Genomic DNA, 23,578 nt, shown 5'->3' with positions numbered 1-23,578 from the left:
ATTTGATACAACTGAATGGTTTGCTGTGCCACTTCACAGGGCAATTAAGAGTCAAGCACATTATCTTTGGGGAATCATTAGAAACAGGAGTAGTGCCCGAGGATTAGAAAGTAGCTAATCTAACATCAATCTTTAAAAGGGGTTGGAGCAATGTCTCAGGAAAGTACAGACCAGTGAACCTAACACCTGTTTTGGTTTAAAGTATAATAAGGCATCTTTACAGAGAAGATAATGAAACACCCAGACTGGTATGGTAAGAGGGAGTAAACATAGATTTATGGGAGGGAAGTCTTGGTTAACAAATTTAAGTAGAGTTCTTTGGGGAGATCACAGATCTTTTGGCAACAGAAATGTTGTGGATGTGATATATTTAGATTTCAGCAAGGTCTTTGGAACTGGGGAATAGGAAACAAACTTCTGACAATTAGTTCAACCAGACAAAGCTAAGGGTGGCTGTTGATGGGACTGTACCAATGTGCCAATGAGTCAGTGCTGTGGCCATTACTGTTTCCATGGTCTATTAATGATTTGGAACTGGGGTCAGGAAACTAAGTTTACAGGTGACACCAAATTGGAGGTAGGGCATTCAAATGATAAGGGACAGGCAAACCAAATAGAAAGGCATCTGGATAGGTTGGGAAGTGGGCTGATTAAAGTGAGGGATCTGGAATATTGATGGACAGCCAACTGAAACCTAAAGCACCGTGTACAGCAGCAGCATGGAAAGTTAATGTATTCTTGAGATGTGCAGCCAGGGGGATAGAGCACAGATCCCAGGGGATGACAATGAATTTGTAGAAAGCACTGGCATGGCCACACCTGGTGTCCAGTACTGTGTGCATTTCTGGTTGCTGTACTACAGCACAGAATTTCAGGCATTTGTAGCAGTTCAGAAAAGGGCAACCAGACTGATATCTAACTTAAAGCTTCTGAGCTATGAGGAGAGGTTGAAGAGCCTGGGGTTGTTTATTCTGAAGAAGAGAAAGCTCCGGGCAGATATTATGCAAGCATTTAAGATCTTTAAGGAACTAAATAAATTGAACCCTGATAATATTTCAAGATTTCCACAAACTGTAGAACCAGGGGACACAGGCTGAAACTGAGCAGAGAGTTTAGATTTTATGCAGGGAGTGGTGAATGTATGGAATTGGACTACCCAAGGATGCAATGGAGGTAAATTGTGGAAAGATTAAAGGGGAACTTGGATGACTATTTGGCAATTGAGAGATATTAGTCTTTGGGCTGCAGTCTTTTCCAGTCCTATACTTTTACTTTATTGCTATGATACCCAATTCTAACTTTTCATCTCCACCTTTCACTCCAAAACTGTTGCTACACTTTCTAAGAACCTGTCCAACATCAAATCTTAGATGAATGAAAACTTCCTTAAACTCAATGTTGGCAAAATCAGTCATTATTTTAGATTATAGTCAGCACCTGCATGCTTCTAAGCCTTTACTCCATCAACCTTCCTAGTTGCTCCCTCAGGCTAAAGCCAGACGTGCACAACCTCGAGGTGAGCTACTTATCCACATCTGGCCCTTAGCCTGTGCTACTTTTTTCAACTTCAGAACATTGCCTGTTTATGTTCTTATCTCTCTCTTTCCTCCCGCCCCCCCCCCCCCCGGGCTGCCAACACCTTAATCCACTCCTTCATCACCTCAAGGATTAACTTATCCAATGCCCTTCCTCCACCTTGCACAAACCTCAGCCAATTCAGAACTGTCTCTCGTGCCCAAAGTGCCACATACCAATTAGTTTTGCCAAGTGAATTGACCTCCAAAATCTTTGTCTTGAATTTCAAATCCCTCCAGGGCCTGGCTCTCTAAGTAATCTTCTCCAACCACATTTCCCTGTACATCCTCCACTCCTATAACAGTGGACTACTGCTCCTGCCACGAGACTATTGGAGATCATTTACATAGAATTTATAGCTCAGAAACAGGCCATTTGGCCCAAGTGTTTATGCTCCACATGAGCCTCCTCCCTCCCTACTTCATCTAACACTATCAGGATATCCTTCTATTCCTTTCTCCCTCATGTACTCACCCAGCTTCCCCTTAAATACATCGATGTTATTCACCCCAACTACTCCATGTGGGAGCGAGTTCCACATTCTAAACACTCTCTGGATGAAGAAGTTTCTATTGAATTCCTTATTGGATTTATTGCTGTACTATCATATTAATGACCCCTAGTTTTGGATTCCCCACAAGCGGAAACATTTTATCTTGGTCTTTCTTCACTCACTGCTTCCTGTCCTCTGGAATTCTTTCCCAAAACCACTTTGCCTTCCTGGTTCCCTCCCACCCTTCAAAAGCTACCTAAAATCCCATCTCTGATGGCCCCTTTGTTTTTTTATCCTGTTCTATTCCACCTTGCTGAGTGCTCTGAACATTCTCCAGTCTCAGGAGATCTATCTAAGCTCCTCCTCCACTCTAAACATTGATTGATGGAGATCTGTTTCCTGGGTTTCTATTGCCATAGCTCGGCTGTTACTGCCTTTCGGTAATTATTGCCCGGGCTTTAATGTCGCTTTAAATCGATTGATGCTGCTGATCCTTTTTTTTAAAGCAGGGTTTTGCCCTGGTGTTTGAGGAGTTTATTGTGCTGCCGCCGCCGTCATGTATCGGGTCGTATCAGCGTCGCTTAAGGATTTCTGGTAACACGAATCCTGCCTCTAGCAGCAAACAAATGATATGTGACTGGGGCAAAAACACGTTTCCGCATTCACGTTTTTAAAAAAAGACCCAGGACAGCCAGAAGCAGGCAGTCCGAGAATTAAAGCTGTGGGCGTAAAGAATGGAAGATACCAGCTGGATATAGTGGGGAAAATCTCCGCAGTGATGAGGGAGCTGGGAGGAGAGTCCAGGACCTGTCACCAGCTCACGGTGAGCAATATCTTGTGGGGCTGGATAGTCTCAAAGTCGCACCTCGGGAGTTGAACCCCATACTTGTTACTAAGTTTTTTTTTCATATTCAGGACGAACTGCCATACTTGAAAGTTGGAAGCTAAGCCCGAGTGAGAGTTCATTGAGCAACCTGGATCCAACATTTAGACATATTCCTGCCAGAAAAATCAAGCCTGAAGCAAAACTTGAGATTAGAGTCAGAGCCTTGATCTGCTTCTTGATAGGAAGGGACTTGAAGGATAAATGCACCTAGAGATAATAATGCTATGTGAAACATGATTCCTGAACTGCTGGGACCATGGAAATGACCTACAACAAAGGCAGCTGGGCTAAGATAAATAATGTACGATGTAAGGTTAGGCAGGTGCCCTAGACTTTTACTTGATTTTCCTTTGCAGGACCATTTCTCATGAGATTTAACTGGTTTTGCTGGCACCCATAATAAAGTGGATTGGATGTAGCCCAGCCATGCAGACCAAGTAAGGTCACAGGTTCAAACCCTCATCTATTGAGGTAGCTGAGCTCAACTGGGACAGAGTAGAGGTGCTGTAGTTTGCCTCTGCGTCAGTGGGTGAGGCTAAGGGAGGGGGACATCAGCCAGGGTCCTGCTCATCGATCCAACAACCTCTGCTGGAAGTGCATGTATGAACATCAGGCAAAGAGCAGATTGAGACTTGGCTGTGATGCACCCTCCTGTCAAATAGCTTATTGAAACTGTTGAGGCTCTCACATGAGTAATGGTTACTTAGGCAACGTATCGGTGAGTGATTGGTGCACCTGAAGGAGTCTGTTTCTTTAGGAGGGGAGACAACTGTTAAAGAAAAAAAATGCAAAAGAATGGATTGTACATTCACGGAGGGAACAGTCTTGATAGCCTGAATGACTTTCACTGTTCCTTGCTCACTATGTGGTGTGCTCCCAGAGTTGCTGGAACAAATATTAAGCTGTGGGAAATCTGACTTGTACCTTGTATATCGGTAATTGTTCTTGAAATATTTCTGATGCTCACAGCAGCCACCAGGGTAGATTACCAATCAGGAGTGAGAATCTAGGCCACTGGAACACTGGTATCAATTGTAAGGTGCCCGCAGCTGCCCTGGCTGAGATCATCTAACGTAGGACAGACCAGGAATAGAACATGGGATCTTCCTAGTTTGTGTCAATCGGCACTGCAACATGCAGTGCATTAAGTCACTGAGCCTTTGGGGAGCTTTGATCATTTTTCTTATGATCAGGTATTTGTATTTTCACTAGTAATTGAAAACCTTTCAGAAAACTTTGTTGAACCATTTGCTTTTAAGAAAAGAAACATGTGGAACGATTCAGTGTAATTAAGTGCTGACTTCAGTTTCTCAGGCATAGCTTCTACCAAGACACCTCCCAGGTTCCAATGATGATTTAGTTAAAAACTCAGACTGTGGATATTTTATAATAATTGTTTTGGGAAATATCAGTGGAAATAAAGCCATATTTTCAGTGATTTGTCAAAATGCCAATTTCTTTAGCTAGAAAAGTACTTTTTCAGTTGAAAACCTGCTACAAGTGTTATCAATGTAAATTTTGCAGTGAGCAGTCCTGACATTTCCCCTATTCAACAAGGTGGCACCAGGGTCTTCAAAAATGGGATCCTTTGATGCTCCACTTCACAAATTAACTGCTGAATAGTTCATATACTGTTGATGATTAGTTTGTGAAAAGCTTTAGTGGAATAGTATAAGGCTACTTGAATAGTGTTACAACAATTTTCAGGTTTTGATCAGCATTCACTCTGTTGCTGCTTGACGTAGCCTGTTAAATGTATTTTTGTGTTAAGTTTTTATTTCATTTTGAGTTAAGTTAGTGATATTAAGTAAATGTTTACATTAAATAAGCACGGCAGAGTCCCTGATAGGATAGCTTGCACTTGGTTTTCCATTCTTCTTTTCACAAATGCGATGTGTACTTACCATATTAGGTTATCAGGAGTTCTGTCAAGAACATAGGAGGCACCAAATGATTATTGTGTTAAATTAGATGAAGAGACTTCAAGCTCAGCTGTTTAAACAAATGTAGAAACGGTTTACTGCTCAGAAGATAGCTACAGATTAGGAAGACCAAAGGACTCATGCTAGCTCATCTCCCCAGAAATACTTCCCTTCAGAGCATTTAACTTACATTTCCTCTGATATCATTGGATGCTTTGCAGCCACGGTATATCTGGCAACAGTCCTGTTTCTCTCAGGACCGTCCCACTTTGGTTCAATTTGTTCAGTCTCTTAATGCCTTTAATAAATTCTAAACATTGCTAACATTTTTCAAAGGGATAATTCTGCAGATGCCCCCCTCAATCCTCAAACATTCGAAGAACTAAAGGATTAAATTTGGCAATAATGCTAAAAAAAAATTTTATATAGGTTGGACTGTTGGTCTTAAGAGGAATTTAGTACCATGAAAATGAATGGGGAAAGATTCATAGATGGAACGAAGTAGTTTTTAAAAGGAACGTGCTTCTATCAAGCCTGATTCTTAAAAGAAACTCTGTCTGTGCCGTGTTTTAACAACTTCCCTGGATTGCCAGCAGTGAAAGACAAACTATAGTAATAATAGATTAAAAGCCTTATGTATAGCACACATTTTCTGTAAGGATTATACTTACTCTCTGCCCCACTTTGTTGATAACACCTCTATCGTTATAAAAATACTATATACTCTGATTCATCATTATGTTAGAGGTGTCATATTCAGTCACAGTTAACCAATGGCCCTGCTTATCACACGTTTGTGACAGTAATGAACTTGGTATAACAGCCACAAGAGATCTGCTGTAGTAAAACTGTAGCTGCAAAACCCACAGTCGCACCCCAGTCTGTACATTTGGTAGGGACTGAGGCATACTTTAGAGTGTTTAAAACTGTTGTGTATCATCTCACATTCAACAATACAGCACTTTTCCATTTTGAAGGATACAACAATGTACCTTTGTGTGATGTTTTATAAAACTCTGCCTAATGTAAATCAAACTTGAAAATACTAAATGATTCAGGGGCACAACACCGACTCGAACACAAGTTTGAATATTTGGCTAATAGTCACCACTTTGAACAATGAATTTCATAAATAACTTTTAGTGCGTGTGAGAAGTATTCTAAACCCACAACGATTCCAAGACTTGTTCTCCCTCACTGAAGCATAGTATTTAATAAAAAGGGTTTGTTTTTTCAGCATTAAGTTCTGGGAACTGTTGTTGGGTTTAAAGTTCACATTTATTATATGCTGTTTTTAAAAAAAAATGATATTTGACTGAGTTACAAAGCTGTAATCAAATTGAAGTGTACATATTATCTTTTAAATAAGAGGTCTGAAGTCAGAATTTAGATTAGTCTTGAACTCACTCTGCAGTATCTCTTTGATTGTTGTATACACGCACGGCTTTGTTTGTTTGATGCATTCTTTATGTCAGCTAGCAATGCTTTGACATTGAGTGGCACAGTGGATTGGTGCACTAAGGAGCGATGCCAGACTGTAGGGGACACAGATCAACTTTCCAGGCCATTGATGAGCCAAACTCTGCTGCACTGCTCTGGGGAGATGCTAAACAGAGGCAATGTGCATCTCCACAGCGGGTATTGAAAATTGAAGGGAGCTTTGCCCCAAGATGTTCTCAGAACCTCCCAGCAGATGGCTGAATGTGGCTTTGGCAAAAACAGTGGGAGCAGTTTAGCTGTTTGCCTGCAGAAAGTGCAAAGCCTAGGAACCAGGAATAGTGGCAAAAGAACATCAGAGGTGGCTGTTATAGCAGGTTCATTACTGTCTCATGTGTATGATAACCAGGACCACTGGTTAACTATGGTTGAATAAATCACTACTAACATAATGACCAAGTCCCTAACAGGAAACAGCCGTACACTCTTCACTGCCCAAAAAACTGACTCCATGGCACAAAATTTGGCGTTTCTCCTCTCAACACAGCCTAACTAATTCTGCACCAGCAACAAATACATGACTCAGATTGTTGTGAAATTAAAATATCTTATTTGTATAATTCTAAGAGATTTCCACTATACCTACACTATCTGTGGTTATTTCCCCCTGGACAACTGCTTTGTACTCCTCTTCCCGGGGACCAAAAAGGAGACCTACGCATGGAGGCAGAGGGAATGGCTGAGGTACTAAATGAGCACTTTGCATCTGTCTTTACCAAGGAAGAAGATGCTGCCAAAGTCACAGTAAAAGAAGCAGTGGTTGCGATACTGAATGGGCTAAAAATTGATAGAGGAGGTACTAGAAAGGTTGGCCGTACTTAAAGTAGATAAGGCACCCGGTCCAGATGGGATGCACCTTAGGTTGCTGAGGGAAGTAAGGGTGGAAATTGCGGAGATACTGGCCATAATCTTCCAAACACCCTTGGATACAGGGGTGGTGCCAGAGTACTGGAAAATTGCAAATGTTACATCCTTGTTCAAAAAAGGGTGTAAGGATAAACCCAGCAACTATAGGCCAATCAGTTTAACCTCGGTGATGGGGAAACTTTTAGAAACAATAATCCACGACAAAATTAACAGTCACTTGGACAAGTGTGGATTAACTAGGGAAAGCCAGTACGGATTTGTTAAAGGCAAATCGTGCTTAACTAACTCGATTGAGTTTTTTGAAGAGGTAACAGAGAAGGTTGATGAGGGCCATGCGGTTGATGTATATATGGACTTCCAAAAAGCGTTTGATAAAGTGCCACATAATAGGCTTGTCAGCAAAGTTGAAGCCCATGGAATAAAAGGGGCAGTGGCAGCATGGATACGAAATTGGCTAACTAATAGGAAACAGAGAGTAGTGGTGACCGGTTGTTTTTCGGACTGGAGGGAGGTATACAGTGGTGTTCCCCAGGGGTCAGTACTAGGACCATTGTTTTTTTTGATATATATTAATGACTTGGACTTGGGTGTACAGAGTACAATTTCAAAATTTGCAGATGACACAAAACTTTGGAAGTTTAGTGAACAGTGAGGAGGATAGTGATAGACTTCAAGAGGACGTAGACAGGCTGGTGAAATGGGCGGACAAGTGGCAGATGAAATTTAATGCGGAGAAATGCAAAGTGACACATTTTGGTAGCAAGAACGAGGAGAGGCAATATAAACGAAAGGGCACAATTCTAAAGGGGGTGCGGGAACAGAGAGATCTGGGGTATATGTGCACAAATCGTTGAAGGTGGCAGAGCAGGTTGGGAAAGTGGTTAAAAAAGCATACGGGATCCTGGGCTTTATAAATAGAGGCATAGAGTGCAAACGCATGGAAGTCATGATGAACCTTTATAAAACATTGGTTTGGCCACAACTGGAGCATTGTGTCCAATTCTGGGAACCACACTTTAGGAAAGATGTGAAGGCCTTAGAGAGGGTGCAGAAGTGATTTACTAGAATGATTCCAGGGATGAAGGACTTCAGGTACGTGGATAGACTGGAGAAGTTGGGGTTGTTCTCCTTAGAGCAGAGAAGGTTGAGAGGAGATTTGATAGAGGTATTCAAAATCATGAGGGGTCTAGACAGAGTAGATAGAGAGAAACTGTTCCCATTGGCGGAAGGGTCAAGAACCAGAGGACACAGATTTAAGGTGATTGGCAAAAGAACCAAAGGCGACATGAGGAAAAACTTTTTTATGCGTGGAGTGGTTATGATCTGGAATGCACTGCCTGAGGGGGTGGTGGAGGCAGATTCAAACATGGCTTTCAAAAGGGAACTGGATAAGTACTTGAAGGGAAACAAAATTTGCAGGGCTATGAGGATAGGGCGGGGGAGTGGGACCAGCTGGATTCCTCTTGCAGAGAGCCGGCACGGGCTTGATGGGTTAAATGGCCTTCTTCTGTACTGTATCCATTCTATGATTCTATACTATCTCGCACCAAGTCCTGCTCACCCATTAACCCTGTGCTCGCTGACCTACATTCGTTCCTGTTTCCTCAACAACTCAAATGTAAAATTTTCATCCTCCTGTTTAAATCCTTTCATGGCCTCACCACTCCCCGTCTCTGTAACCTTCTCCAGCCCAACAACACTTCCACCTGAACTTTCCATTCTGGCCTCTTGTGAATGCCTCCTCCGTTCACCCCACCTCGGCCCCCGACTCTGGTATTCCCTCCCTAAACTTCTCTACCTCTGTATCCTCTCTCCTCCTTTAAGACCCTCCATAAAATCCACCTCTTTGACAAACTTTTGGTCACCCATCCTCATATCGCCTTTTTTGGCTTGGCATCAGTTTTTTTGATTACACCTCTGTGATTTGTCTTGGTTGTTTTTCTACACTAAAGATGCTATATAAATGTGAAATGCAAGGGGCAATTTTCTGAGTACTTGCTCACAGTATATAGCGGAAACTCATGGGCAGCACGCCTGCGATTGTCCTGTATGGTCGCCAGCACATACTTAGAAAATCAGCACTGCAATATCCAGATCTTCCAACACATGAGTAACACTCACATTTCTGAACATCCTTTCATATTTTACCCGTACCTATGTCACGACTTAGGTATTTAATGTGTCTTTACTAAAGAAAAGGATATCGGAGAGGAGGTGAATCCTGAAGTGGTATACCATTTTGGATACTGTTGTGGGAGATGGCTCACCAGGGGAAGGTGGCAGTGGCCAGGTTCATGGCACCGTGGCTGGCTCTGCTGCACAGGAGGGCAGGAAAAAGAGTGGCCGAGCTATAGTGATAGGGGACTCGATTGTAAGGGGAATAGACAGGCGTTTCTGCGGACGCAACCGAGACTCCAGGATGGTATATTGCCTCCCTGGTGCAAGGGTCAGGGATGTCTCGGAGCGGCTGCAGGGCATTCTGGAGGGGGAGGGTGAACAGCCAGTTGTCGTGGTGCATATTGGTACCAACGATATAGGTAAAAAACGGGATGAGGTCCTACAAGCTGAATTTAGGGAGTTAGGAGTTAAACTAAAAAGTAGGACCTCAAAGGTAGTAATCTCAGGATTGCTACCAGTGCCACGGGTTAGTCAGAGTAGGAATGACAGGATAGCTAGGATGAATACGTGGCTTGAGAGATGGTGCAAGAGGGAGGGATTCAAATTCCTGGGACATTGGAACCGGTTCTGGGGGAGGTGGGACCAGTACAAATTGGACGGTCTGCATCTGGGCAGGACTGGAACCAATGTCCTAGGGGGAGTGTTTGCTAGTGCTGTTGGGGAGGGTTTAAACTAAAGTGGCAGGGGGATGGGAACCGATGCAGGAAGTCAGTGGGAAGTAAAGTGGTGACAGAAACAAAAGGCAGTAAGGGAGAGTGTACAAAACATGACCGGACAGATGGTCTGAGAAAGCAGGGCAAAGACCAAGGGAAGACTAGATTAAACTGCATTTATTTCAATGCAAGAAGTCTGATGGGCAAGGTAGATGAACTCAGGGCATCGACGGGTACATGGGACTGGGATGTTATAGCTATTACTGAAACATGGCTAAGGGAGGGGCAGGACTGGCAGCTCAATGTTCCAGGGTACAGATGCTATAGGAAAGATAGAGCAGGAGGTAAGAGAGGAGGAGGAGTTGCGTTCTTGATTAGGGAGAACATCACGGCAGTAGTGAGAGGGGATATATCCGAGGGTTCGCCCACTGAGTCTATATGGGTAGAACTGAAAAATAAGAAGGGAGAGATCACTTTGATAGGATTGTACTACAGACCCCCAAATAGTCAACGGGAAATTGAGGAGCAAATATGTAAGGAGATTACAGACAGCTGCAAGAAAAATAGGGTGGTAATAGTAGGGGACTTTAACTTTCCCAACATTGACTGGGACAGCCATAGCATTAGGGGCTTGGATGGAGAGAAATTTGTTGAGTGCATTCAGGAGGAATTTCTCATTCAGTATGTGGATGGCCCGACTAGAGAGGGGGCAAAATTTGACCTCCGCTTGGGAAATAAGGAAGGGCAGGTGACAGAAGTGTTAGTGAGGGATCACTTTGGGACCAGTAATCATAATGCCATTAGTTTTAAGATAGCTATGGAGAAGGATAGGTCTGGCCCAGAAGTTAAAATTCTAAATTGGGGAAAGGCCAATTTTGATGGTATTAGACAGGAACTTTCAGAAGTTGATTGAGAGAGTCTGTTGGCAGGCAAAGGGATGTCTGGTAAGTGGGAGGCCTTCAAAAGTGTGTTAACCAGGGTTCAGGGTAAGCACATTCCTTATAAAGTGAAGGGCAAGGCTGGTAGAAGTAGGGAACCTTGGATGACTCGGGAGATTGAGGCTCTAGTCAGAAAGAAGAAGGAGGCATATGACATGCATAGGCAGCTGGGATCAAGTGGATCCCTTGAAGAGTATATAGATTGCCGGAGTAGAGTTAAGAGAGAAATCAGGAGGGCAAAAAGGGGACATGAGATTGCTTTGGCAGATAAGGCAAAGGTGAATCCAAAGAGCTTCTACAAATACATAAAGGGCAAAAGAGTAACTAGGGAGAGAGTAGGGCCTCTTAAGGATCAACAAGGTCATCTGTGTGCGTGAGATCCTAAATGAATATTTTGCATCGGTATTTACGGTTGAGAAAGGCATGGATGTTAGGGAACTTGGGGAAATAAATAGTGATGTCTTGAGAAGTGTACATATTACAGAGAGGGAAGTGCTGGAAGTCTTAACGCGCATCAAGGTAGATAAATCTCCGGGACCAGATGAAATGTATCCCAGGACGTTATGGGAGGTTAGGGAGGAAATTGCAGGTCCCCTGGCAGAGATATTTGAATCATCGACAGCTACAGGTGAGGTGCCTGAAGATTGGAGGGTAGCAAATGTTGTGCCTTTGTTTAAGAAGGGAGGCAGGAAAAAGCCTGGGAACTACAGACCAGTGAGCCTGACATCTGTAGTGGGTAAGTTGTTAGAGGGTATTCTGAGAGACAGGATCTACGGGTATTTGGAGAGGCAGGGACTGATTAGGAACAGTCAGCACGGTTTTGTGAGAGGAAAATCATGTCTCACAAATTTGATTGAGTTTTTTGAAGGGGTAACCAAGAAGATAGATGAGGGCTGTGCAGTAGACGTGGTCTACATGGACTTTAGCAAAGCCTTTGACAAGGTACCGCATGGTAGGTTGTTACATAAGGTTAGATCTCACGGGATCCAAGGTGAGGTAGCCAATTGGATACAAAATTGGATTGACGACAGGAGACAGAGGGTGGTTGTGGAGGGTTGTTTTTCAAATTGGAGGCCTGTGACCAGCAGTGTGCCTCAGGGATCAGTGCTGGGTCCGCTGTTATTTGTTATTTATATTAATGACTTGGATGAGAATTTAGGAGGCATGGTTAGTAAGTTTGCAGATGACACCAAGATTGGTGGCATTGTGGACAGTGAAGAAGGTTATCTAGGATTGCAACGGGATCTTGATAAATTGGGCCAGTGGGCCGATGAATGGCAGATGGAGTTTAATTTAGATAAATGTGAGGTGATGCACTTTGGTAGATCGAATCGGGCCAGGACCTACTCCGTTAATGGTAGGGCGTTGGGGAGAGTTATAGAACAAAGAGATCTAGGAGTACAGATTCATAGCTCCTTGAAAGTGGAGTCACAGGTGGATAGGGTGGTGAAGAAGGCATTCAGCATGCTTGGTTTCATTGGTCAGAACATTGAATACAGGAGTTGGGATGTCTTGTTGAAGTTGTACAAGACATTAGTAAGGCCACACTTGGAATATTGTGTACAGTTCTGGTCACCCTATTATAGAAAGGATATTATTAAACTAGAAAGAGTGCAGAAAAGATTTACTAGGATGCTACCGGGATTTGATAGTTTGACTTGTAGGGTGAGGTTGGATAGACTGAGACTTTTTTCCCTGGAGAGTAGGAGGTTTAGGGGTGATCTTATAGAAGTCTATAAAATAATGAAGGGCATAGATAAGGTAGATCGTCAAAATCTTATCCCAAATGTGGGGGAGTCTATGATGAGGGGGCATAGATTTAAGGTGAGAGGGGAGAGATACAAAGGGGTCCAGAGGGGCAATTTTTTCACTCAAAGGGTGGTGAGTGTCTGGAACGAGCTGCCAGAGGCAGTAGTAGAGGCGGGTACAATTTTGTCTTTTAAAAAGCATTTGGACAGTTACATGGGTAAGATGGGTATAGAGGGATATGGGCCAAGTGCAGGCAACTGGGACTAGCTTAATGGTATAAACTGGGCGACATGGACATGTTGGGCCGAAGGGCCTGTTTCCATGTTGTAAACTTCTATGATTCTATGATTCTATGGTTAAAAGGAAAGTTATAGATGTTAACTGATTAAGGAATTCAAAACACCCGGAGCCTGACGGGATACATCCTAGAATCCTGAGGGAGATGAAGGAGGAAATTGCTGAGGCCTTAGAAATTATATTTCAGGGCTCCGTTGAGTATGGATGTGTGCTGGAGAACTGGAGAGTGGCCAATATATTAGCTATTTTTTAAAAAGAGAGATATAGCTAATCCAGGTAATTACAGGCCAGTTATCTTAACATCTGTGGTAGGGAAAATTTTAGAGTCTTTAAGGATGAAATTGCCACATATCCAGATAAGGAGAAAGAAGCACCAATTTCAAAAGGGACGATTGTGGTTGACAAACCTCAGTGAATTCTTTGAGAAGGTAACAAACATGGTAAATAGGGAAAATGCTGCGGATGTTGTGTACATGGACTTTAGAAAAGCCTTTAACAAGGTACCACATGGGGAATTATTAGAGAATGAATGTTTATGGAGGATAGCAAACTGAATTTACAAAATAGTTAGAAGGGAGAAAACAGAGTGTAGGAGTCAAAGGCAGTTTGTCCAGAATGGTTGGAAGTGGGTAGTGGTGCCCCTCAGGATTCAGTTCTGGGGCTACTTCTGTTCACTGTGTATAGCAATGATTTGGATATAGGGCTAGAGGGAGTGGTGTTGAAGTTTGCAGATAATATTAAAATAGGAGGTATAGTTAATTCTTTAATAGTGAAGGAAGCTGCAACAGTATATTGGTAAGATGGGGGAATGGCCAAAATGTTGCAGATGGAATTCAACATCAATCAGTAAGTGTGGGATAATACATTTGGGCAAAAAAAATTAACAGCGATAATTATGGTCTACATTGAAGTAGGGTCAGTGCTGTGGAAGAACACACAGATTTGGGAGTACAGGTTCACAGGACACTAAAGATAGCACCTCAGGTTGATACGGCCGTAAAAAAAAAAGTTAATGCAATTCTAGGTTTTATCACGACATATAGAATATAAAAGCCAAGAGGTAATGGTGAGCCTATATGAAACCTCAGTAAGATCTCAGTTAGAGTATTGTGTGCAGTATTGGGCTCCACACTATAGGAAGGATATTGAGGCTTTGGAGATGATACAATGCAGAGTCACTAGGCTGCTGCCAGGTATACGGAAATATAACTCTGAAGAAAGACTTGAAAAATTGGAGCTTTTTTGTTAGAACAATGCAGATATGGAGCAATATGATAGAAGTGTTTAAAATTATTAAAGGATGCAACACGGTCGATGAGGAAATGGACTGGTTCCGACATTGAAGTCTAGAATGAGAGGCCATAGATACAAGATTAAATGCAAGAGATTTAGAACAGAGAGCAAAAGAAACTTTTTACACAATACGTTGTGATGCTGTGGAATTCATTTCCAGGGTTAGTGGTTGAAGTAGAAACTATGTAAAGAGAAAAAGAAAGACCTGCATTGATATAGCGCCTTTCACAACGTCCCAAAGCACTTTACAGTCAATGAAGTACCTTTGCAGTGTAGTCACTGTTGTAATGTAGGAATCACGACAGCCAATTTGCTCACAGCAAGGTCCCACAAACAGCAATGTGATAATTACCAGATTATCTATTTTAGTGATGTTGGTTGAGGGAAAAAATATTGGCCAGGACACTGGAGAGAACTGTCCTGTTCTTCTCTGAAATAGTACCACGGGATCTTTTACATCCACCTGAGAGGGCAGACAGGGCCTCAGTTTAACATCTCATCCAAAGGACAGCACCTCTGACAGTGTAGCACTCCCTCAGTACTGCACTGGAGTATCAGTCTGGATTTTGTGTTCAAGTCTCTGAAGTGGGACTCGAACCCACAATCTTCTGACTCAGGCAAAAGTGCTGCCAGCCGAGCCACTGCAGCCTCCTAGATTCATGATTAGATCGGATAGGTGGATGAAGAAAAAGGGGATAAAGAGATATGGGAACAGGGCAAGTAAATGTGAATAGGACTACTTGCTCATATGGAGGATAAATGCCAAAATGGACCGGTTGGGCCGAATGGCCTGTTTTTGCATTTAACTTGTATGTATTTCTTTGGTATATTTTATATCAAACAGAACAAATAAAAGGTTTGTGAAAACCCAAAGCTTTTGGGGGCTAAAGTAGCCCCTGAATCCCCAGCAATATTGGCTGTGTCTGCTCAATTTGCTTGGGTCGTAACTTCATAAAATTGTTTTCAGGTTGGAAGGTTTGATTATCCCCTATTTTTCCAATAATGTTTAAATGGGAACAGGCAGTGTATTGTCTTGATTATCTCGAGAAAGGAAAAGTCTCATGGTTTTGGAATTAGACTAGCTTTCAGGATGAAATTTCCTACATCTGCTGAATAAATGAAGAGATGGTTGTCATTGCACATTAAACAAATGATACCAGAACATTCCAGCACTGTTTATTTTAAGGGAACAAATATTGCTGTCTAGCGTCATTAAAGATGTTTACTAAATAATTTATTAGGCTGTGTTCCTGTTAGGGGTCATTGTGTTCTCAGCAAATACACTGGGTTTGATTTTAAGTTTCAGGCTGCAGTTAAATATTGAAATCTCAAGTTTAGATTGTAATTTGAGAATTGAATGGTTCATAACCAAAGTTGGAGTCCAGTGGTTTATGAAACTTCTAATGAGAAATATTATCTTTCATTCTAAATGTTTGCATTGATTGAAGGACTTGTTAGCGCTCCTTTAGGTAAGGGATAAAAAGAAAAGCTCCTTTGTGTTTTTGGAGTTGGATTCGCCTCAGTTCCTTTATTAAAAATAAATGTGAAAAGATTTCCATAAGCAGAATCTGAATTATTTGCAATGATCTAAAACATTGATATTTGAATTATCATTACTGAATTAACTGAACTGTGTAATGGAGGTGCTGCTGAGCACTTTAATCGTATTTATGAACATGACCCAACACACATCATTACTATGGTGCATTGCTGAGACTGGTTATGGCCCTGTGAGATGTGCTGACAGTGCCAGCTGTGGCTCAGTGCGAGCACTCTCGCCTCTGAGTCAGACGGTTGTGGGTTCAAGATTCCCTCTAGAGACTTGAGCACATGATCTGGGCTGTACTGTGGGAGCGGTACGCTGTCAGAGGTGCTGTCTTTCAAGATGAGATTTAAACCAAAGTGGGTGTAAAAGATCCTGTGGCACTATTTTGAAGAAGAGCAGAGGCGGTCTCCCTGGTGTCCTGGCCAACATTTATTCCTTAACTAAGATCACTAAAAAGAGATTATCTGGTCATTATCACATTGCTGTTTGTGGGACCTCGTGTGCAAATTGGCTGCTGCTTTTCCTACATCACAACAGTGACTACACTTCAAAAAGTACTCCATTGGCTGTGAGGTGCTCTGCGACATCCTGAGGTCATGAAAGGGAGCTATATAAATGCAAGTCTTTCTTCGTTCACACTATTTGTTGGCCCCACTTGTGTAATCAATTTTTGCAATGTAGGTTGTTGCATCATAGAAAGTTGTATTACTACGGATACGTGTATCATGTAAACGTGACAGAAAGAAGCTGTTTAAAATTAAATGAAGTAAAAAGAACAAATGTCACAGTAGATTGGCAACAAGAGAATTGTGATGCAATCGAATGTCGAGCTGAATTGGAAGTTTCAGACTGTTCATGTGGCGATGGAAATGTTTCCCGTTGAGCTGATTAAAGCTTAGAATTGATGGGGATAGTGTCAGAGTACTGGGTCAGTGCTTTGAACACTGACGCATTGTACCATGAGCAGGGAGGGTAGCATGTTTGGTTCTCTCCCTCCCTCCCTGCTCAGTTCCTGATCTTAATTTTTCTGCTGTGGGGAAGAGTAAAGTTGGAGGACAGGTCATCATGGAGCACTTTGTTGTTACAGATGGCTCAAGAGTGCCATAGCTGGTATCCTGGTAGCAGGCTTTCTGTACATGTTTTTGGTTGAGGAGCTGCATGGACCAACACTCAAAACAATAAGATACCCTAAAAACTGAACATATTAAAGAGCATCATAATCAAAATTATGTCACAGTGTTAGAACCAGAGCACTGAAGCTCTACAATTCTATTTTTAAAAAAATATATTTTTAAAAAATTCTTTAAATATACAAGAAATATGGAACCCAAATATACAGAATGAATCTTTCTGAAAAAGTGAAGGTAGGATTTTGTTGAACATATAATATTCATTAGTTCATTAGTCAAATAAACAATTTCAAATGTGCAAGAAATGAGCTATAGAATATGTGGACAGTACATTTAGGGAAAGCTTAATTATGCTTTATGTCAGATAAGGTGCCTCAGTTCAAAACAGCAAACATTTCCATTGTGTGCTGGAATATGAGAGATTAATGGGAGCAATACAGTAAAACATCTATAATACAGGGAAAGGATGCACTCAAAACTGTTTAAGTTTTTTTCACAATGTAAATGGAGTGCGGTGCCACTAATTTTGTCCTCATTTTGAATGCTCGTCATTCTATTTGACTCCGCTGAGTTTCTGACTCCATATCCTTTCCATCACCAAAACTGCCAATTTCCACCTCTGTAATATCGTCCATCTCCACCCTGGCCTCAGCCCATCGGTTGCTGGAACCCTCATTCATGTTTTTGTTATCTCCAGAATCGACTATTCCAATGCTCTCCTGGCTGGCCTCCCATCTTCCACCCTCCATAAATTTAAACTCATCCAAAACTCTGCTACCCATATCCTAACTCGCACCGACCCATTCACCCATCACCCTGGTGCTCGCTGACCTACATTGGCTCCCGGTCCACCAATGACTCCAATTTAAAATTCTCACCCTCGTGTTTAAATCCATCCATAGCCTCATCCCTCCCTATCTCTGCAATCTCCTCCAGCCTTACAACCCTCCGAGAATTTAGCGTTCCTCCGACTCTGGCCTCCTGTCCATCTCCCACTTCCTTTACTCCAACATTGGCGGTTGTGCCTTCAACTATCGAGGCCCTAAATTCTGGAATTCCCTCCCCAAATCTCTTCACCTCTCCATCTTTCCTTCTTTAAAATGCTGCTTAAAACATACCTCTTTGACCAAGTGTTTGGTTACCTGTCCTAATGTTTCCCTCTTTGGCTCGGTATCAATTTTTGTCTGATTATGCTCCCGTGAAGTGCCTTGGGACGTTTTTACTACGCTATATAAATGCAAGTTGTTGTGTTTGAATGTGACTTGTTTGCTAGATCTGAACTAGATGTGTGCTAAGGGCTATAATATTAATACAGTAGTAAATGAACTTTCCTATAGTTTTCAGTCACATGATTGTAAAAGTTTGGTTTATGTTACTGAACCATGACCAGCTGAAGTGTAAAACAGGAATGGTCAACACAGCATTGTTGTGGGCCTCAATCCAATTATGTCTTAAAAAAAACGATATTCCATTACAAAGAAGTGCAGTAGCAGTTCCTTATTCAGACTCTAGAAAGGATAATGCCTCAGTGCATTTTGATACTATTTTTCAACTGAGATTCTATATTATATTTATTTTTTTGAGGGTGACTCTCCCTCTTTCTAAACTATTTTTTCTCTCTTTCTCTTGGCTTCTCCTTATCATGCACTGTGACCATGAAGATTGGTCAGCAGTGTCCTCCATGTTGTCCTCAAACTGGCTGCTAGAAGGCATCCATGATCTGCCAGTGGATGACTCTCCCTTCAAATTTCCCGTTACCCTGGTTGCCTGTGCTTTGTGCCTCCCCACAACAGCACAGGTGAGATCAGAAACTCATTGGGCTCGATTTTCGCACCCCCGAGTGGGTGCGTTCATGGCGGGGGGGCTGCGAAAATCGGGGATTCCCGGGGTGGGTCTGGAGCCCGGCTCCAACCCGCCCACTTCCACGTTCCCCAGTGACGCGCTGACATGCACTCGCAGCCCCCGCATATGATATTTTAGGAGGGCTGGGATTTTGAAATTAACTGAGACTGTTTCCCGTACTGGGGGAAACACTCCTAGTTCAAATGGACGTGTTGCAGCCATCAGCCTGTGGCAGCTGCAAAGGTCCATTTGACAGGTGGTGGGTGGGGAGACCCTCACTCATTGCAGGAGGCCACTCTGTCACCTTGGACAAAGTTTGGCCTCCACCACCCTCCTCCTAACAATAAAATTCACCAACTTGCACACTTACCCCGGGGTCCAGAGACATGTACCTACCTTGCGGACCCCCTCAGATGTACATCTTCCGGATGGGGGCCGCCGTAGCTGCAGTCATGACCTCCTCAGAGGGCGAACAGCATCACCAGCCTCGCCGGCTACACCGTCCACCTCTGACACGTGGAGCTCCACAACAGAGTGCTGTGACACATCCACCTGCACAGCAGGAGGGAGGGCAACCGCAGAGAGAGATGCGTTGCAGAAGGCACTACCCTCGCCACAGGGTCCACAGACTGAGGCTCAGCTTCCTGGACCTCTCTGAGCAGCAGTGCACACGGAGGCTCAGAGTCACTCGACATGTAGTCATGGACATCTGCAGCCTCCTTCATGCCGAGCTGCTCCCGGCTGGCCTGAGCACCATCTTCTTACCTGTCGCTGTCAAAGTCACCACTGCCCTCAACAACTTCTCCTCCACATCCTTCCAGGGTGCCACCGGGGACATCGCCGACGTCTCTCAGTCGTCTGCACAAAAGAGCCCTGAAAATACACCTACACCCACTCTGCAGTGACACAATGGGTGGCATCAGGTGTGGGTCTTCATAGTGATCCTCAGGAAAGGGCATTATTGCACAAACCAGACAAGATTCGCAAAGACGATGCAGTAGTGGTGACAATATAATATGTAATGTGAGTTGGTCAGAAATTAAATATAAGTAAAAACCATGACAAACCCTCAAACACCCTTGTGCATCCCCTTCATGCTCACGACACGTTTGCCTTCCGCTTCCTACTGCACATATATGATGCTTGCCCTGTGGCTGCAACACAGGTAGTGGCAGGTTGAGTGAGGCTGACCGTGAAAGAGATGCATGAGAGGGTGAGTATGTGAGAGAGCCGTGAGATTGTATGAGGATTGGGTTGAGTGGTAGTGGTGGGATGAGTACTGGCGAGGTGAGTAAGTGCAGGTAAGATGAGGATGAGGGTTCAGTGGGTGTGAGGAGTGATGTGATAGAGTAGTGTTGGCAGTGCAGAAGGAGATGTGGGGTGGGGGCGGTGATGTGGCAGACGGAGTGTAGGGGAATGAGTAAGTGTACTCACTTTGGCTGACCTACTTTGGTCATTGGACCGCCTCCTGCACTGTATGCAGGTGCGCGATATGTTGGTGGTGCTGGTGACCTCCTCTGCCACCTCGAGCCAGGCCTTCTTGGTGGCAGAGGCAGGCCACTTCCTCCCGCCCGCCGGGGGGAAGATCTCTGTCCTCCCCCTCCTCCTCACCCCATCCAGTAAGACCTGGAGTGAGGCATCATTAAACCTGGGAGCAGCCTTCCCCCTGGGCTGCTCCATGCTGTATTTTGCCTATTTTCTGCAGCATCAGACAGTGGAGGACCGCCCCTTTAAATAGGGCTCCTCTTGCTGCGCAGCTTACCAGCGGGGAACCCGGAAGCACAGGTAAGTGGCTCCAATTAGCCTGCGATTCCGTGCGGAGCACACTGATTTCACCGGGCACGTTACCCACGCGCCCAGTCGACCCCCCCCGCTGTGAAACTGCCGCCTTGCTAATATCGGGCCCATTGTGTGGGAATATGTTCAGAGACCCCACATCCTGGACTCAGTGACTTAGCAGTTCATAGTATCATAGTAGATACAGCGCAGGAGGAGGCCGTTTGGCCCATTGTGCCTGTGCCAGCTCTTTGAAAGAGCTATCCAATTAGTCCCATCGTCCTGTAAATTTTTTCCCTTCAAGTATTTATCCAATTCCCTTTTAAAAGTTACTCTTGAATCTGCTTCCACCGCCCTTTCAGGCAGTGAATTCCAGATCATAACAACTCGCTGTGTAAAAAAATGTTTCCTCACATTGCCTCTGGTTCTTTTGCCGATCACCTTAAATCTGTGTCCTCTGGTTACTGACCCTTCTGCCACTGGAAACAGTTCTCTTTATTTACACTGTCAAAACCCTTCATGATTTGGTGACGGTTCACTACCATAAACTGTGTAATAATTTATAATAATTGCTGTTGGTTAGTATGTTTAATACACTTACCGCTGGGAACTGGGTAGGAATCCAGTCAAAATTGATATATCTCTTCTCTCTGCCAGGTGTTTAATCCCAAATGGAGGAGTTTGGGCCATTGTGTGCTCAACCAAGACTAAATGATTTTAGGCTTACAAGGAAAAAGAGACTTAATTTATCAGGAATTGCAATTAATCTGACCATTTGACTCAGAGATCATACGAAATAGAAAAAAATAGAGAAAAAAATCACACTGGTGTAGTAGGGATGTTTTACAATGTTAGGTTTAAAAAGGGAAAGGCAAAGGAGAGTGCTATATGTATATAGATGGGAGGGATAATAAACAGGGATTGAAGCAACATGCAGGCTTGTTTTTATATATATAAATATATAAATAATCCCTGTTATTACTGTTTTTCCCATATTCCTGTGAAAGTAGATTTATTTATATTTCAGTTATTCGCTATAAAAGGAACAGCATGCTGACAAGTGAATGTGACCAGAAACCAGAAGGTTTTGTCATCTGTTAGTGCTTGCTTAATTTTTCTCTGATTTAATATTTGGTTTGATTTAGTGATCTTTCAGGAAGATCTACAATTACTGTGTTTAGAGCAGTGCCTTTAGAAAGTCCTGCAATTTCCTGAGTAGTTTTATTTTGAGGTAATTGTAGGGTTCGTCACAGTATTAAAACCAAAGTTTGATGTGTGAAAGGTGTGATGACCTTTTCCTATTGTCAGTGAAGCTGGAATTGTGCATTTGAACAAAAACTAATGTATATAAAATGTAATTCAGTAAGATGCCACTTCCTCTATAGCTTAATAACATATAGCCGCTGTATCGAGTTCGAACCGTGCAATATGACTATGTGAATAGTACAATCTATTTTTACTTGTATATTTGCAGGTGGCTCTTCGAATTCGCCCTATCAATGAGTCGGAACTTGATGAAGGAGCCACCATCATAGCACATAAAGTGGATGATCAGGTATGTGGCTCTCCTGTTACTGATAGCAGAGGATTTCATCATGTTTGACACAGTCAAACTTTGCTAAAGTCAATTTGTAACATAAATATGTTGCTAATGGAAACTTTATACGTGAGTCTTCATAAAATTCGAACATATTTGAATCTGTTGAAATCTCCCATTCCCCCATCCACATAACTTTCACACTGGAATAAATAATAGCCTGAAAGGAGAGTGGAAGCCAGGAAAGGTTTTCATCCCTTCCCCAGCTGAAGGCTCAAAGATTTTGCACTTTGTTTTTGCAACCAGAAGAAGAAAAAAATTCACCATGTTTGTCAGTCTAAAAATAATAAAGGACAGATTAAATTGTTAATCATTCACAGCATCACAGTTTGAACTTATATTTCGTATTCAACTAGTAGCACTTGGACAGGGCCTGATGTGAAGCAATTTGCCATAAAGTACTCCTGTCTGGTCTATAGGAGGTCAGATTAAATATATATATATATATTTCAAGACCCAGACAAATAATTGCAATAACATCGCTTTAAGTAAAAGTTATTAAATTTTCCAATAGATTATTAGAAATTCACTGTCCTCTTCGCTATGTAAATGTAGCTGGCTTCATAGAAAAATAAGAAGCTAAAAGTACCTTTCTATTACACCCAGAAATGTAAAAAGATACCAACATTGCACCTGTGCAGCTGAGCTGTTTTCTAATTATCTATTAACTCAACTGATACCGTGTGAAGCAAAGGGTAAATGTTCTGTATGAATTCGAGCTCCGAAAACACACTCAGTGTCCCAATACTACCAAACAATTCATTGAAAAAGGCTGAATATTTTTCTTTTCCAGAATCTTCCTCTTGCTCTCACTGGATAATCATGCTGCACTGAATATGAATGACTATTTTATTGTACAAAATCTGTACAAACCCAATTAGTTGCCTTTGCCTTACTGCTCTTCTCCCTTTTCTCCAGATCTAGACTGCAACTGAGTGCAGAAGGGGAAGGGGGAGAAACAATAATACAAACTCTGGGTGTACTCTGATCATCCACATTTTCAATAGTCAAACAGCATATTGCAATCTACTCAGCATCTGCCTTCATGATACATCAATCACACTCCTGCACCAATCAGTGTGAACTGGATATTAGACAAAACACCTGTTGATCAACAGTACATGCAATTTAAGTGCAATAAGGTGATGTGTCAGTTTTCCTTTGACCCACCAAAGTGTTTCCATACAGCACTACACCTAGTGCCCAGGTGAGAACTGATAAAACTCAGGTAGCTTTGGCATGATTGAAGGATAGGCAATCTTGGGACTTTCTAGCCAGCATTTTCACTTCCTGATTGATCTCCTGTGACATAGTTCAGAGACAAAATAAATCATCTTTC

General features: G+C 42.7%; 1 protein-coding gene across 2 annotated transcripts in view; it reads left to right on the top strand.

Annotated features, from left to right (window-relative positions):
- The first annotated feature begins 2,377 nt into the window (after nucleotides 1-2,377).
- Nucleotides 2,378-23,578, top strand: part of si:dkey-26i13.8 (kinesin-like protein KIF19) — a 117,518-nt gene continuing 96,317 nt past the window's right edge. For both annotated transcript variants that reach the window (XM_068002823.1, XM_068002824.1), the window contains exons 1-2: nucleotides 2,378-2,891; nucleotides 22,117-22,197. In XM_068002823.1, coding sequence (XP_067858924.1) covers nucleotides 2,847-2,891; nucleotides 22,117-22,197 — 126 coding nt within the window. In that variant the 5' untranslated portion in view covers nucleotides 2,378-2,846. The remainder of the gene's footprint in view (nucleotides 2,892-22,116; nucleotides 22,198-23,578) is intronic.

The sequence above is a fragment of the Heptranchias perlo genome, chromosome 22 (genome assembly GCF_035084215.1).
Source record: "Heptranchias perlo isolate sHepPer1 chromosome 22, sHepPer1.hap1, whole genome shotgun sequence".
Taxonomy (NCBI): Eukaryota; Metazoa; Chordata; class Chondrichthyes; order Hexanchiformes; family Hexanchidae; genus Heptranchias; species Heptranchias perlo.
This window is presented reverse-complemented; position numbering and strand designations above follow the sequence as displayed.